The sequence below is a fragment of the Rhizopus delemar genome, genomic scaffold (assembly GCF_000149305.1).
Source record: "Rhizopus delemar RA 99-880 supercont3.19 genomic scaffold, whole genome shotgun sequence".
In the NCBI taxonomy this organism is placed as follows: Eukaryota; Fungi; Mucoromycota; class Mucoromycetes; order Mucorales; family Rhizopodaceae; genus Rhizopus; species Rhizopus delemar.
Genome location: NW_027137845.1, coordinates 201,983 through 218,894, shown reverse-complemented (window position 1 = coordinate 218,894; position 16,912 = coordinate 201,983). Strand labels below are relative to the sequence as shown.

The 16,912-nt window shown below is 33.0% G+C and overlaps 9 protein-coding genes across 9 annotated transcripts; 3 read left to right on the top strand and 6 right to left on the bottom strand.

The window, feature by feature from the left end:
- Positions 1-256: 256 nt before the first annotated feature.
- Positions 257-1,123, bottom strand: RO3G_16203 (krueppel protein; the record flags this gene model as incomplete). Its single annotated transcript, XM_067670787.1, has 1 exon — positions 257-1,123. One exon carries the CDS (start codon positions 1,121-1,123, stop codon positions 257-259), a length of 867 nt encoding a protein of 288 aa, XP_067526888.1.
- Positions 1,124-1,828: 705 nt separating this feature from the next.
- On the bottom strand, positions 1,829-2,657 carry RO3G_16202 (uncharacterized protein; the record flags this gene model as incomplete). The annotated part of the gene is made up of 2 exons (XM_067670786.1): positions 1,829-2,378; positions 2,431-2,657. 2 exons carry the CDS (start codon positions 2,655-2,657, stop codon positions 1,829-1,831), a joined length of 777 nt encoding a protein of 258 aa, XP_067526887.1.
- Positions 2,658-5,378: 2,721 nt separating this feature from the next.
- RO3G_16201 (uncharacterized protein) lies at positions 5,379-5,909 on the bottom strand (the record flags this gene model as incomplete). Its single annotated transcript, XM_067670785.1, has 2 exons — positions 5,379-5,476; positions 5,531-5,909. 2 exons carry the CDS (start codon positions 5,907-5,909, stop codon positions 5,379-5,381), a joined length of 477 nt encoding a protein of 158 aa, XP_067526886.1.
- Positions 5,910-6,342: 433 nt separating this feature from the next.
- Positions 6,343-6,824, bottom strand: RO3G_16200 (uncharacterized protein; the record flags this gene model as incomplete). The annotated part of the gene is made up of 2 exons (XM_067670784.1): positions 6,343-6,566; positions 6,635-6,824. The coding sequence occupies 2 exons, from the start codon at positions 6,822-6,824 to the stop codon at positions 6,343-6,345; spliced, it is 414 nt and encodes a 137-aa protein (XP_067526885.1).
- Positions 6,825-7,448: 624 nt separating this feature from the next.
- RO3G_16199 (uncharacterized protein) lies at positions 7,449-8,198 on the bottom strand (the record flags this gene model as incomplete). Its single annotated transcript, XM_067670783.1, has 4 exons — positions 7,449-7,548; positions 7,714-7,817; positions 7,986-8,012; positions 8,172-8,198. 4 exons carry the CDS (start codon positions 8,196-8,198, stop codon positions 7,449-7,451), a joined length of 258 nt encoding a protein of 85 aa, XP_067526884.1.
- A 1,504-nt stretch (positions 8,199-9,702) lies between these two features.
- RO3G_16198 (uncharacterized protein) lies at positions 9,703-11,858 on the top strand (the record flags this gene model as incomplete). Its single annotated transcript, XM_067670782.1, has 5 exons — positions 9,703-9,762; positions 9,899-9,956; positions 10,004-10,028; positions 10,072-10,585; positions 10,671-11,858. The coding sequence occupies 5 exons, from the start codon at positions 9,703-9,705 to the stop codon at positions 11,856-11,858; spliced, it is 1,845 nt and encodes a 614-aa protein (XP_067526883.1).
- Positions 11,859-12,068: 210 nt separating this feature from the next.
- Positions 12,069-12,606, top strand: RO3G_16197 (uncharacterized protein; the record flags this gene model as incomplete). The annotated part of the gene is made up of 2 exons (XM_067670781.1): positions 12,069-12,438; positions 12,491-12,606. 2 exons carry the CDS (start codon positions 12,069-12,071, stop codon positions 12,604-12,606), a joined length of 486 nt encoding a protein of 161 aa, XP_067526882.1.
- Positions 12,607-13,089: 483 nt separating this feature from the next.
- RO3G_16196 (uncharacterized protein) lies at positions 13,090-13,954 on the bottom strand (the record flags this gene model as incomplete). The annotated part of the gene is made up of 2 exons (XM_067670780.1): positions 13,090-13,788; positions 13,862-13,954. 2 exons carry the CDS (start codon positions 13,952-13,954, stop codon positions 13,090-13,092), a joined length of 792 nt encoding a protein of 263 aa, XP_067526881.1.
- Positions 13,955-16,337: 2,383 nt separating this feature from the next.
- On the top strand, positions 16,338-16,700 carry RO3G_16195 (uncharacterized protein; the record flags this gene model as incomplete). The annotated part of the gene is made up of 1 exon (XM_067670779.1): positions 16,338-16,700. The coding sequence occupies one exon, from the start codon at positions 16,338-16,340 to the stop codon at positions 16,698-16,700; it is 363 nt and encodes a 120-aa protein (XP_067526880.1).
- Positions 16,701-16,912: the final 212 nt, after the last annotated feature.

Genomic DNA, 16,912 nt, shown 5'->3' with positions numbered 1-16,912 from the left:
CAAGGCATTACTCACACAGCAGTGAGTAAAGGAAAGAGGTGGATATTTGTATTAGTTGTATTTATTTACTTGGTTATTTCAAAATTAATTACGAGATCAATAAACACAAACTAGTCATTTTTGTGCGTCTTTAGATGTCGAGTTACTTGGTCAGGCCTTGAAAATGCTTTATCACATAAACTCACAGTACATTTAAATGGTCTTTCTCCTGTATGAATCCTCATCTACATTTACTCTCAATAAACAAATATTTCAATCATGTCTTTAAGCTTACATGTTTTGTCAGGTTACTACTCTCAATAAACCGTTTGTTACAATCTTTGTATTTACAAGCAAATGGTTTTTCTCCTGTATGAACTCTTGTATGAATTGTCAGTGAAGCAGACACACTGAATTGTTTATCACATTCTTGACAACGATACGGTTTTTCTCCTGTATGAGTACGCATATGCTGTATCATCACATTTGATTCTGAAAATCTCTTTTGGCACACTTGGCATTGGTAAGGTTTTGCACCCGTATGTGTCTGAATATGACGCATGATCTTTTGTCGCTGCGTAAATCCTCTACCTCGTCTATCACATGATGTCCAGTAACATTGATATTCACTTTTGCCGGACCCAACATGGTCCTTGGAGACATGGTTTGTTAGCTTAGTAAACCCTTCAAAGCGTTGACTGCAATTCTGCCAACGACAAGCGAGCCACAAGCGCATTAGGTGTCGACTGGTGAGATGCTTGAGAAGATCCTCCACAGTTTCTGAACATGATTCCCAGTAACATTTTGGTTGCCTTGTACGATTCTTATTCACATGATCTTTAAATAAATGAGGGGCTAAATCTTCAGGTCGAGTAAAGCTTTCGAGGCAACTAGACCATTTACAACGAACAGGTTCTGGAGTAGCTGGTGGTGCTGGTGCTGGTGGTGTTGAACAGCATAGATTGCAGCAATCTTGAACAGTTGCTACAGCAATAGGTGTTGTTGTAGAAAGCTGTTGTATTGGCGTTGAATGTTGATGTATAGAGGTGTTTGTGTTTGTATTAATAATTGAAGTGATTTCTGAAGGATTAGTTAGGAAATAAAATAGACGACTATGATGGTGATGCTCAGGTGGGTTACTCATCTTTTAAGAAAGCTCTTTCAAATAAAATCTAAAAAAAAAAATATAAAGAAAAGTGACGGGTATTGGCACAGAGAAAATTCAAATTCATCAAGGAACAAGGAAAATTTTATGCATTACCTTTATTCTCTAAAAAGTGTATTTCTCAAAGTGAAGATCCTGGTAGAATATTATGATCCATAATATTTAGCTACAGCTCTAGTTTTTTAAGTTGGTCAAATGCTCATAATTACACCTTAAATCTCTCTCTTTTATCCTTATTCAAATTTTTACGTATTCACCTTTCTCTAGGCTCTTTTGCAAACAAGGAAGCAATTGTGTTGTACATCGTAAATTAGTCAATCAACCCATCAAGTATCTCTCCTATGTTTGTTGCAGACAATCGTTATAGGTTTTTTGTGGTGAATGTCAAATTTTTTTAAAAAAAAATACTTGCCACTGCCTATACACCGAGAAAGGTAATTATTTGTCTCTGATATAGTCTATCTTTATCAAATCAACGATTAACAAAGACATATTCAAGGTTTGAACACAGCCTGTTGCTTATTACGGCAAAAAAAAAAAAAAAAAAAAAAAAAAAAAAAAAAAAAAAAAGCTTACTGCTAGGTTCGTTATGAAGAATTAAATTATCTTAAAGAAATAGATTCAGAAATAAAAGAACATAATTTATTGAGAATTAATATATTGAGTAGAAAAGATAGAAAACAGTTATTTCTTGGTTCTGTAAGCGCTGCCCTTGGTGTTTCCAAGACATTCGGCAACAGAAACAAATTTGTAGTTCTTCTTGCTCTTGACGTAAGAAATGACCCAAGGAACCAACTTTTCAACAGTTTTCTTGTGAACGTCGTGCTGAAGAGCGATATGGCCATGAGGGTTCTTCTTGCTATCCTTCTCGATGATGCTCTTATAATTAGCTTGTTCATGAGAGAGGCTAGATTGATCCTTGTATCTCCAATCGTTAGAATCGATATCCCAAAGAATGACCTTGTAACCAAGTTCACCAAGAGTGGTGAGGGTGGTGCTATCATATTCGCCAGAAGGAGGGCGCATGTAAAGAGGGTTCTTGCCAAGAACAGATCTAAAGACCTTTTCGAGCTTGGTCATTTCAGACTTAACTTCAGATGAGCTAAGACCAGCAAGTTCCTTATGACTGAAGGTATGGCTACCAATTTGATGACCCTTTTCATAAACGTGCTTGATAACTTGTTTGTAAGTCTTGGTACCAGCAGAGGTCTTTACACTTTGAGTTGCGACGTCACTAAATATAAATTTTAGTATCCTACTCTTTTTGTTGGACAAAAACAACTTACACCCAGTTGTTGCCGTTCATGAAGAAAGTGGCAGTGACACCTTTGGAGTGAAGGGTTTCAGCCAAGTCCCATGTGTATTCATAAGGTCCATCATCAAAAGTCAATGCCATAGTTCCAGGAACAGAGCAAGTAGTATAGACCTTGGCCTTGACTGCCCTCTTTTCAACAGGGGCAGCAGAGACAGCAGTAGCAACGACAGCTAATGAAGTAAGGAGGGTGAAACGCATGATGATAAGGAAAGGAAGGAAGTTGTGATGTATAATTCTCTCGTTTTTACGCCCCTCTTTATATACTCTTTGGGCACCTCTCTTTTTATACACCGAAGTGACCAAAACTAACGTTTCACTCGATTCGTTCTTTTACATCAATGTTTAAGCCGCCTCTTCATTTCTATTCTTTTCAAAAAAACTTGGCACTTTTTTTTTGGAAATTTCTTTTATATCAAACAGTTTATTTTCCTATACATGCAACAACAGACAGTATGAAAGAATGCTGTCTCAATGTGAATTGAAATATCAAAGAGTATATTCACTTAATCACTGCTAACATGAAGATTTGTATTAAAAAAGCTATTTTTACTTTTAAACTCAAGTATCGTGCATTTCTATTTTACAGAATCAAATAACCTTGGATACAGCTGTGAGAGCCATTGAAGCTCTTGTTAAAGGTCTAGTGATTAACTCTTTTCTGATAATCTTTTTATTTTTTTGATTCATGTTCAACATAGAAAATATTAATAGTGAATCGCGTTTTTGCAAGCCCATATAACAAAAACACTAAGGGAAAAATCAATAGAAAATAACGTTTTCATTTTCCAATTTTAGAATTTTGCGTGTTCCTGGGTTTGCCGTTTAAAAGGTCTCCAAAATCGGAAACTTTATCGTGGTACGATAGAGCAAACAATCAATTCTGTTACACAAGCACACATGGCCCGCTACATCATGTGTCAAGAACTCTTTGTGGGTTTGTTGTCTAATTAAAACAAGAAAGAATCGGAGCCGTGAGAGAGGGAAAGATTGGGATGTTTCAGACACAGATATGGTACATTATAGTCTGCATTTTCTACCTTTTTTTTATGTCATAATTAATGTTTTAAATGAAACAGGTGTAAATCAAACTATATTTCTGATAAATTTGTCTTAATGCACCCTACAGAATATTTTGGGTAGTTTTGTACACCATAATTTTTTCTGTAGAAAATAAAATTTCAAACGTTTCTTTTAATCGTATAGTCTGATATTATAGTTATTATAAGCACACTTTATGAAATTTTTAGTTTAAAATACAAAATATAGGAATGAATCGAAGCTAAAAGAAAAGTATTTTAATACATTACACATCAACTCTCTTTTGAATTGATCAAGGTACATAAAGTTATTTTAATAGTGCATCAATAAGATAATAATAGAAGAGTTAAACAAATTATAAACAAGGTAACAAATAAGCATTGTACACAAAAGTTTTTATTTAAATACATGTGGTCAAGATACAAAGAGATTAGCTGTATCGAACATTTTAGATTTCTACCTGTCATTAGCTTTAACTATTTTTCTTCAATAATGTATTGCTATTGATAGCATTCTAGTCTAATAGAGACATTTATAGCGTTACACGCTTTACTAAATCTGTATTTGAAAAAGGACATTGACTATTCATTAGAGAATTTTGATAAATGTGAAACTGTAAGCCATAATGAATTACCATGTAGAAAGGAAATTCTGTTAAAGTTATATGGAATTAGATAGTGTAAAGACACCATTATTTATTATTTTATAACATTCAGAAATACCAAAAAAAAAAAAAAACTTAAGTAATTTTTTTTTTTTTCATAAAATGCCAATCTCATCTGGGCACTGAAAATATCCGTTTTCTGTTAAATGGGGATGAATCACAAGAGAGTTTCAGTCCTTCATCAATTAATCGCTCGCAGCGTACTTTGGTTTCTATTGCCTTGTCTTGTACAGTAATAAACGTATCAGGATATCTTGTACTATATTCAACGAAAAAAATAGCAATGAATGTTGTGTTATTGTTTGTATTAGACCTTACCTTAACCACATATAAAGAATAATTTGTCTATGGGACTCTTCTAATTCTTCTAACCCTGATTCGTTAAAAGGGCATTGATCAGGCAAAGTAATCAATTCGCTTAAACTGCATGTTTTCTTTTGACTGAACTTTTGGGCGAGCAACTTAATTTTTTTCATTGATTTTTCACTTTTTGTGTTGACTGGTGCTGTCACAAATTGATATCTATCTCGTAGTTTTAAAGGAACCTCTTCCAAAATATCAGCTATTTTCTAAAGACAATAGATGTTTATACAGGTATATTCATTATATCTTATCGTTTGCCTTTTGATCGTCGTAATTGCACAAAAAGTAATTTCCGCTTACAGACGCTAAGTCTTCAAACTTTTCCTAAAGCACAAAAGTATGTGAGTTATATCACAACATTTCACGAAAAAGTGATCTATAATTCATCTTTGTACCAATAAGCCTGAGAAGCTTTCTTCAGGCATTTGTAAAGCAAAAAGTTCTAATATATCTACAGTTGGTTGTAAACCAGCCATCTTTTATGAGTATTCAATAAGTATATTATAAATTTACTGCCATTTTTCCTTTGATTACCTCAAGAGGTACAATAGGAGAAGCAATTGCTTCTTTAATGTAATCAAGGTCTCTAGAGTATAAACTACATATATCACTAATTAATTCTGCAATCTATGAGAAACTAGGAAACTTACGTGGTAACAATTCCGTTATCATGAATGGTACCAAACCTGCCTGCACGCCCAGCAATTTGCTTTACTTGCGGAAAACTTATATATCGCAACTCTTTTCCATCAAATTTTAGTAAGTCTCGGAAAATGATGCGTTTGATATTCCTCAAAAGAGGGGGAGGGGTAAATCAAAATATGATTATTCTTAATCAAACTAAAAGCAACCACTTACAAGTTTAATCCCATTCCTACTGCATCTGATGCTACTAAAACATCAAAACCACTATCAGGGTCGTTGAAGGCCTTTGCTTGAAGGGCTCTGGTTTCTTTTTACATGAAAGTTTAGAAATATCAGTCTGACAGAAAAAGAGGTATTTTACCGGGTGGTAAGCTGCCATATATGACAGCACACTTCAAGTCAGTGACAGCTTCAATAGATCTCTTGACATCAAATATGCCTCCTCGAGAAAATGCAATCACACAATCACCCTTTTCAACCTTACTCAAATCAGCTCTCAATGTTTTATCGCTGACACTATAGGGCGTCAGACGCTCATATCGGTTCACGACTACTTCCTCGCCCAAATCCCGGCATATTTTTTCGATCAATGGCACTGCAGCTTCTTCACCACAAAGATGGATTTGCTTCGCCTTTAATCCTAAAAATGCTTGCGTCCATGCCCATCCACGATCCCGATCAGCAATCATCTGAATTTCATCAATTACAGCAACATCCAAGGGTTTTCCTAATGAAGCCATCTCTACCGTTGAACTCGTCAATCTCGCATCCGGAGATATCTCTCGCTTTTCCTCTCCTGTTAGTAAGTTACAAGTGATTCCCTTTTCATTCATTCTTGCAAATATTTCATGAGCTAACAAACGTAGTGGTCCACAATAAAGGCCTGATTTGGCTACCTCTAGTCGCTTTAAGGCTTGGTATGTTTTTCCACTATTTGTAGGACCTACATGAAGATATATCTTTCTTTTTTGAAGTCAATTTCGAGATATATCACTTTATGTCCTACAAACCTTTGTATTCCTCTGGCTTCAGGAAACCACTCACTCGGAAACCGCAAATCACTTAGCTTTATTAAGTATCTTATTTTATTCACCGTTTCCTTTGGTAAGAAAGGCTCTGCATAGTCAATAAAGGCTTGAAATAATACTCTGTTCATATGATCTAGATGGTAGGTTAGATCATGTAAAATGTACCTCTTCTCATTATACCTGAACTTCCTTTTGACTGATAACCCAAATGAAGCTCGTTTAGTGAGCAATGCGGAATCTTTTCAGCTAATACTCGCTGTAAAAAAGTGGTTGATATTTCTTTGAATAGTTCATCCTTTATGCCTAAGCTTCTGGCTTGTTGACGGATACTTGAGTTGATATTAAATTTGTGTATCTCTGCAATTAACCCTAAAAGTAAAAACATTATTTTTCTTCTGTTTACATGCTGAGTTTTTTTAAATAATTGCTTGTCTTACTAGTATTGGAAGGCTGCTTCTTGCTTGTCAACAATTGCAGAAGTTTGTCTTGAGTTGTCAAGTCATTAATTGAACCATGTTTGCGTAAATTAGGCGAATTGCTTGAAAAGAATCTTGAATTAACTGCTAAAGTACGTCTCACACGAAGTAAAAAATACACTCCTTGCTTTAAAGGCACAATTGGCAACATTAGACAAAGATTATTAACGTAATTCACCCTACCTTTCTTTTACGAGCTGCAGATCACATGATGTGCCATTATGTATTCGGAGATCCAAACAAATTCATGCTAAGTTTCAGGAGATTGAAAAGTAGAAACTCATATTATTTTGTAAAAAGCCAGTCATAACCCTTTTTCTCATTCGTAAAGCTTCTGTCTTGAAAACTGAAGGGTCCTGTCAAACAGTTGGCACTGGAACTCTTTCCCTGTGTGTTGCTGAAAATCATTGTTTCTTGCCGTTAATTGTCAACAAAAGTAATCTAAAGCAAAACACTTCTTTAATGATAAACAACAATATGTTGATATTAATCGAGCTAATAAATATTTTCCTTGCTCATTTTATACCCTTCTGCATAAACAAAGGTCTGCCTAGCAAGAATATTTATCCAAATAGCATTGAAATAAACCAGAAAATGGTTTTATACATTTTAAGTAAACGAGGAACAGTCGCATTCATAACCATGCCGAACTTTTACCTAAGCCATAAAGCAGTTCACTCCCAATACACCTACAGATGATAATGAATTAGAATCAGAAATCTAGAGAAGCGAATTGTTATAACAAGAATAATGAGGAGGCTATTTTTTACGCATATCAAGTATCACCACTGGAAGCAAAAGAACAAAAAAGAACTCTAAATAATGTTGAATGTTTGAAAATGGCTTCAATCTCGAGAGTACAACGAGCTATAAAGCTATCATAAAAAATTGCTTGTAGTGTATATGCTCTTTTATATTATGTTATTAAACCTTTCGAAACAAAGAACTTGAAAGCTTATCTCATTCTATGAACTACATCTCGAATAACAAGCATGTTAAAAAAAATCCGTATTCAGGAATAATACTGAAACGACTTTTACTCTACTGTAAATGTCATGGGAATAGATTCTAATTGGCTTACATAGCCTATCCTTTTGGATAAACTGGATGCGTCACTGAAATCACCATCATTCACTTTGCCATCCTCAAATAAAAATAGTATATGAAAGAGCACACTGATTTATTTGCGGACAGCACTTCCATAAACATAAAAAAATTACTTCATGCGAATTTATGGAAATATATACACAGGATTAGCATTACAAGGAACTAAATGAATCAATATGCATGTAAGCGATACCTATTGGCTTACACCTTTCACAATATCACTATTTTTGTGCTAAGGCTCTCTTAGATAGCTTAATACTTCATATTATCTCTAGAAATACACCAGTCATAAACATAGTAGAGGATCATAGTCTGGAGATAAAGAAGAGTGGATTGTTGATAATAAAATGCTATCATCGCGTATCAAAAATGCTGCAATTGGACAACTTACAATGATCTTGGGGAGCTTATTGATCATCTATATCTCGATTTGGTGGGTGTTTCAATATGGACTTTTTGTTGATAGCCTATTTTGACTCAATTGAATAAAGCTTAAATTGCTACATAAAAAATGCCGTAGACATTTTCAAATTTCATGCAAACTGCTCTTTCTAAATTCGCAAATTTTTTATTTGTATAGTTGCGCAAATTGTTTTTGTTGCGCCCACAAGAAAGTTTTTGAAATACTGTACAGTAGTACACACACACAATATAACTTTTTCACAATTATTTTTTATTTTTGTGCGTCAAGAAGTATTTCCTCTATTTTTCTCAAGTCGCGCCTTAAAACTTTGTAAACACTAAAAAATTACCAAAAAAGGGAAGTTTTAGGTTGTCGTCATGTGAAAAAAAGCATTGCGAATAAAAGGATATATAAATGCAATGAATCAAATACGCTAAAACTTATCATTTCTTTATATCTAAAATATGGGATCTATATTTTCTTGCCTTAGTAGAATGGTAAGCGCTATTGCTTCACTTATATCTAGTGTGGTGAGTGCTATCGCAGGCTTCTTCCAAACTCTTATTTCTGGTATAACTCGCTGTATTGTTGGTATTTTTAATGCGATTGCTGCTTTGTTAACCTGTGGTAGATCAAGAAGGGGACGGGTGTAATATCAAAAGTCGTTGCATAGTTGGCTTTATATGCAAATATACATAGCTTATTTAATAACTTTATTTACTTCAAAAAAAATACACCTTGTTTTTTCTTTGCACGATGATTTTGAACTTAAGCTATCTAAAATTCTTAGTTTTATTTCTTACATTGAATACTTCAACTACCCATTAGCATCGAATCTTTTAAACTTTTGTTATATTATGAAAAATACAGTCTTGATTCATAATTATTTCAGAGAATCCATTAATTTATTGTTTTTTGTTTGTAGATAAAGATTATCTGATCAAAGTATACATTAGGAGAAACATGTTGATTAATAGTGGTAAGTTGACTACAAATTAATGTTGATTATAAGCAATGAATGCTAAAGTTTTTCAAGGATGGAGCAAGTACAATGCCAAAGAGTCTTATATATATTATATGCTATGTCATGAATATTTTGTTTAAAAAACCTCTAAATTTTTATTCTCAAAACGAGAAACAGGATGAACTCTTTGTTCAATTAGGTCATTTATATGTACCTTATTCTGTGCTGACTACTCTTGGTGGTACATGATCACCTAGCCAAATAGGCCTTTTTAGCTATTTTCTGATAGCAAGCTATAATTACTTAATTGGAATTAGCTTTGGAGTGAAAGGCAAAAGATGTGCACAATTACTCTTGTTATGTTACTATTTTAATTGCTTTCTTTTGTGGATGTTAGTTTAATACTCATTTATTTCATAATATTTATCCACTATTTCAAGTAATAATTTGATGTAACGTCTAGTGGCCATTACCATCTTCTTTTTCTTTTTTGTTTGCAGCCTATTAGATATTCTTGGGCACATGTATAAACAAAAGGCATCAAAATTAATCAAAATGATAAGCCAATTTAAGGGCCAATTTTCAACAAACTGTGATTATCAGTTTTACGTCTTGGTAATAAATGCGGTTCTGAGTGCAAAAATATACTATTCTCATTGGATATAATTTTCATGATGAAAAAATCTTGAACATAAAAAAATTCTTTTCCCTTTTTTTTTTCTTCTTCTTCTCTCCTATATAATAATAAAAGGAAAAGAAGAGAGAAAATCAACAAATATACATGAACTCTACTCGTTTATTCGCTCAAGGTAAGTATAAATAAAAGGATTAAAAAGATGAATTAATATAAAAGTAGATGAATCATTCAAGATTCAAGAAAAGTAATATATATTTTATAAAATATATATAATAACAAATCATTAGGAATCAAGATCAATCAGGAATACAACGTAACAAAAAGAGGAGTGGTACGAGTAGTAATGTGATAACTCGGGGCATGGAACTTGTTCGTAAAAAAAAGTGGAGTAATGAAGATGATGAAAGACTATATCACCGTCGACTGTCTCAACCTAATATGGATTATGGATTCATACAACTTAAAACAAGTTGGAGTACACAAAATACACCAAGAACAAGTATAGAAGTGATAGATAATAAGAATATGATGCCTTCAATTCAAGAAACAGAATCAACACATTTATATAACAGAGCTTTACATACACCAACAAGATATTTACCACAAAATCAAGCAATTATCACCACCAATTCAGATGGAGTGATATTGTTATTTAATGATATTGCATCTATATGTTTTGGTATTGATAAATCATTTGTCGGGGAATCGTTTATAAAAACATGCTTAGAAGAACCATTTAAAAGTCAAATAACAAGTATATTAAAACGTAAAAAAGAGAAAGTGTATGATAATATGCAAAAAGTAATTGTGTGTGGAGCAACTGTTAGTAAATAATTTTTGTTTTCGGAAAATTATTTGATAAAAAGAACTCATTTAATACAAATAGACACCTATTCATAAAAGAAATGAAGTGAAATCAATTGCTTCACTTTGGCTTAAAGAGAAAATAACTGAAAATGGAGATAAAGTGTATATTTGGATATTTGAAGAAATCTATGAAACAACTCTATCTGTTTATGTTGATTCTGATTGTAAAATACAACGAGTGTTGGGTACAATGATTGAGATCTATGGATATAAAGAAGATGATATTATTGGTAAACCAGTCAATTGTCTTGTGCCTGCTTTATCAAAAGAACAGAGAGATGATAATTTAGAAAAGATTGATAGACTGAAATTCTTTGGTAGTCTATCAAGTCAAGGTGTCTATTTCCCTGTTATATTAAGTTTAAATCGACATGTTGCTATTGGAAATGATGACTTGGCTACTTTTGTTGTGAAAATTACATCTTTACCTTCAATATCAGGGTCACTTACATTTCACCGCTCAACCGGTTTGATTCAACACTTGAATACTGTGCCTGCAAAGTATCTCTTTGGCTATTCAGTTAATATGGTCATCAACAAATTAAATATCAATGAATTAATGCCTCAAATACCAATTATCTTATCTAAAATGGGAAATATTCGTACAGCAAACAGTCGTTTATGTAAAAAATTATTATCAAAAGATGATGATGACGAACAAGAAGAATATATTTATGTTCACCACAGAGATAAAAGTAAATTTGCTGTTGAAATCGAAATTAAATTGATGGAGGAAGATGATTTGGTGAATGTATGGATCACTTATGATAGAATAGATACTGTATCAAAGCATGAAAAAAGTAAAAATCATCTTCATCATCATATGAGAGAATTATCTTTACAAAATAAGAAAAAAGAGCAAGATGCGCCTACAACAGAAACTAAAAAAAGAAGACCGATTGTCAGACCTTATAGAATAAGTTCATTTGGTGCTGTAGATGAAGCCAAAAGGTTATTTCCTTCCAATTACTTGAGTGAAAGTAATCAGAAACTATCACAAACAATGAATAATACAGAAAAGAAGAAACATCCATTAGATGATTATGTCATATTAGATGTACTCGGTCAGGGTACTTATGGTATGGCAAAATTAGCTTATAGAAAAGACGATCCTTTTCAAAAGAAATTGGTGATTAAATACATTATAAAATCAAAAATAATTGTCGATTCTTGGATAAGGCAAGTATCTCTTAGACCTTCTATATGATTATTAAACAATAACAATTCAAATTATAGGGATAGAGAATTAGGTTCAATACCAATGGAAATACACATATTAAGAACACTTCAAAAGCACCCACATCTGAATTGCTGTAGACTGGTCACAAGTATGGAAGACGAAGATTGTTATTTTGTTGTCATGGAGTTACTAGGAGGTGGCATGGACTTGTTTGACTACATTGAACTAAACAAAAATATGACTGAAAATGAAGTTAGACATATATTTTATCAAATTGCTAATGCAGTCAAACATTTGCACACACACAAGATTGTTCACCGTGACATTAAAGATGAAAATGTCGTTTTAGACAACGAAGGCACTGTTCATCTGATTGACTTTGGCTGTGCCACTTATTACAAAAAAGGCCGTAAATTTGATACATTTACTGGTACTCTTGAGTATTGTGCACCAGAAGTACTCAAAGGAAAACCGTATGAAGGACCGCCTCAAGATATCTGGGCAAGTGGTGTCTTGTTATTTACTCTCATCTATCGTGAAAACCCCTTTTATAACATCGATGAAATACTGGAAAGTGAATTAAGAGTTCCTTTTGTATTATCTGAAGGTAAACACATGCAAAAAAGGCACATCAACCTGTTTACGATTATTTTATATAGGGTCCCTTGATCTTGTAAAAAAAATGTTAAACAGAGAAGTTGAAAAAAGAATAGATATTGATCAAGTATTAGCACATCCTTGGTTTTATCCAATATCACAGCAACAGCAGTTGTAATAAATGATTTCCATGTAAAAAGAATCTTCATCTTCCTATAAATTTGCACTTTCGTCTTTTTTTTTTTATATAAGCGACCGATAAATAACTCCAGAGTAAATTTGGGCATGCCCAATAATTTCCCTGAGTTGATGTAAAGAACAAGCGTTTATATTCAAATAAAACCTGTAAGCAGGTATAAAAAAAAAAAAAAAAAAAAAAAAAAGCATCTGTCTAAAATTTAATTATATGGATTCTATAGAAGGAAAGTTCCTTACATTTTATTAATAGAAAAGTATTATTTACGTTTTGGTTTATGGAGGTAGAATAGGCTTAATGCCTCTTAATTACAAGGACTAAAGTACTTTTTCTGAAGGAGATATCAAGGCTGGACTATTTTATAAAATTAAATTAGGGGCAAAACACAGGCTTGTTTGATTCATTGATTTTTAAAGATGCATGAAAATAACAAATGTAATACAAAACGAGGGGCTTGTTTGATATTTATTTTAATACAGATTTGGGTTTATTTCCACCGATGGGACCTAGAGTATGTTGATGATGATGAGAATGATTTGTGGATATAAAAGGATGATTTTCTAGCAATTCAATTATAGATTGTTTGGGTGATGAATGTGGTTGATGCTGGTTTTGTTCAAGTAGATTGGGTATCAATGGAGGTGAGGGAGGAGTAAAGTTGATTTTATATTGACATAGTGGATCCATAGTAAATTTGGGTAAAATATCCAAGTCTAACCCAGTGGAAAATGGTGAATACCAGCCTTTTGTTCTTTTTATCTCCCTTGCTTCATTTTCATTCTGATGCAGTGGTTTATCCAGTAACATATCATTCCTTCTATTATCACTACTATTATTATTCTTTATTTCCTTTTCCATTGATGTAATACAGTGTTGACTTTTGATCTTTTGTACGTCTATCCATTCATCTTCTTGTTCGTTTTGTTCATTTATTTCTTCTGGTGCTCCTACGTGCTCTTCTCTCTTTGGTTCTACTGTCTTTATTTTGCCTTCTTGATTCTTTTCTTGCTCTTCGTCCTTTCTTTTGGTTTTTGCTGATTGCTGCCTTGTCTTTCTCGGTTTCTTCTTTTTTGGTTGTTTTTTTTGAGTATCTTGTTCATTTTCAAATGGTTCAGACATTGATCTAGGATGTGCTATTAAATCCGTATTTTGACAAAAGTATTCCTAAATAAAACAAAAGTGTCAATTCAACAGGGATGAATAGTATAGCCTACCCCCGGTCTATGTATCTCATTACCTTTACAGAATTATAATGGTATGTGATCAATAAAGCAAATAACCAAGTCAAGATTGATGAGTAATCTATGCGAGGTATGTTCAATTCTGGCATAACAGGTTGACACCAACTTAAGATATAAGAATATATAGGTACACATATGATTGATACAAGTGCAATCAAACAAATTAATACTGGGGACAAAACTACAAGGGACGTTATTTGTAATCCCCGAATAGTTCGCATAGCTTCTGCTAATAAAGAAAGAGAGAAAGCAAAAAAGAAAGAGAGAAAGGGAGAAAGAAAAAAGTACAGATTAGTCAAAAAAATATTTTATTCAATTTTATTTTCCGCAGAGGAAGAGGGTTTTTGGATACAATGTCGTACATAAAATCAAATGTAAACTATCAAAATCGAGTAAGAATGCAAGCTTCCGATCATTGGAAATGGAAAAATATAAGCTAAATGTACTTTAATTAACACGTTGCCATAAAAGCGCTTGGTTTACATTTGTGTTGCCATAGTTACATGTGAATATAGTATTCAAAGCCAATTGTAATATCAGTTGAAGAATTATAAAAAGGAATGATGACCTTCTTCAGTATAATAGTTATGCTGAGAATTAAATATTGAATATATTCTACTAGTAAAAAGAAACTACAATCGCAAATAATTCTATGTAATGACGATGCAGTGCCACTGCAATATCCTGCACAACACTCATCATGTTTACCTTTAGTATAATAATAAAAAATTGTAAATACAAAAGTTCAGCTCACTGTAGACTTACTTTTTATTAGCGTATGATCCTCATAGTTCGATTTTTTTCTTTCCTTTCGTAATAACTGTATTTGACAGAATTGTCAGTTTACGGCTAAAAAACAGGCCCATGTCTTACTATTTTCAAAACAGTCAGTTTATATTTTTTAACTCTCATGACAATAGGCTATTTGAAATACATCAAACTCTAACATCGATAGATACAATTTTCAAATAGAATACATAATACTTCATTGAGAAAGATCAGTAAAGACTCGTGAGTATCACAATGATCTGACAAATAGTCATCAAAAGCTCCAACAGAGAACTAAGTAGAGATGAACACTACACAATAGCACCTGATAGGTACAGATTGACGTATACAATACACTAACGTTCGATCTTATTTTGAAAGTGAGTACAAGTACTACTCTTACTAAGCATTGGCATTCTATTTGTGACTTATTATTCATTATGAATGAGCTTGATGGGAGTCGGCAATACGTCTAAGCAAAAAAACAGCTGTCAGACAATCGTAAAAATGGAAGCATCTGTTTACAAATAAAAAACTGAATTTTAATAACTCATCAACGCGTGAATTCTTTAAGCATCCTTTGTTTATGAAATGAATGTGGTAGAAATTGTAACAGAGAGGTTGGAAAAGACGCATGCCATGCCAAAAATGCAAGCTTTTTCTTTACTTGCATTACCTTTGACAACATAGTTACTCTGAAGAGGGACTCATACATAGAAAAATGTGCAGAATGTTTTTTGTATTACCCCTTCAACTTCATAGAGTAGGCAAGAAGGAGTAAAGTAGGTTATGCATGTTTTTAAAAGGGCATGTTAGTAACAGCAATACACGAACCTTATACATAAGTGCCATCCTAATACAACTCCTGGTTCTTGTAAAATTATAGCGAAATGTCTCTCAAATTTGTCCGTTGTGAGCTTTTAACATCCAGGTGACTCAAATCAATAATCCATCATTGTACTATGTTTACCATTGATTCTTCGATTTTCTAAGGCTTCTTCAAAGCCAAAGCATATTCTTTTTCACTCAACTTTCAATGCTGCTCATGCGTGAAAGCAAATTCGCGTTTCTGTATCCTTAAACAGTATGTGTTTGTTTATTTGTTTTTACCCCGTGTACTTTTCTTCATCAAATATTCGATGCGTCAAATACAAAACCCATAAAAGTCATAACTGTCAATGTTTGAAACTTTAACATCCTATTCACTTGCATGCTTTTGTTAATTAACTACCCTAGTTTATTGTCATCTTTCTTTCTTGTCTCCTTTTCTATCGTTTCCCCGTTTCCTCTTAAAACTCATGTGTTAATAACATGCATCCATTGATGCATTATCATCCCCTTTATATATAACATGTACAATACCACTCCTGCACAACTACTAATAACACAGCATCAGACAGGCAGCCCAAGAGAGTGATATATACATTTTCCCTGGAGTGTTCGTTTTGAGGAGGAGACTCATCTATGAGATCTCTAATTTATAGATGATAACGCATGATACACTATGTTTTTATGCTTGCTATTCCTTCTATTCATATAATGTCGCACCATATACATATTTTACAAATAATAAATTTATGAATTTGCTTAAATATTTTAGATGATATATTTTAGTACGCGTACAATCATTATCCCTACTAAAATTAGCTTTAACACCAAGGAAAGATAATATTAGAAAAGAGAGATTAAGGTCATGTATGTAATATGAAAGCTGCTACCACAAAAGATAAATGGCTAGTTACTATCCTTTCCTTTCTATGTATGAATCGTATTATCCCTTCCTCAGACTACTCAACACAGACCCCCTCACTTGGCACGTTTACTGTGATTGCAACTTATATACCTACATTAAGTGATGAATTAGAAATTGAACCAGGAGATCGTATTGAATTGCTTGTAGAATATGATGATGGTTGGTGCCAAGGTATCAACATCACTAGAAACTACGCAAAGGGTGTCTTCCCAAGACATTGTATTGATTATGCAACTGTCCCCTCTGATAACACTGCTTCTGACGTAGAAAGAACCAAACGTGTTAGTTCCATGTATGTGACAGGTCCGAATTAGTTTCATTCTTTTTTTATTATTCAATACTCCTATATATTTATATAATAAATCTATCCTTTCTTCTTTTCTACTTGTTTGATTCTGACGTAATATTACGCTTGATTCGTAATACATGTATCATTTAACCGATGAGGTCCTCTTGTTTCATTTCAAGCATAAATATGGGAGAATTCCTGATTGTGTGAAATTCTCTTTTTTCTTTATCATTTAAA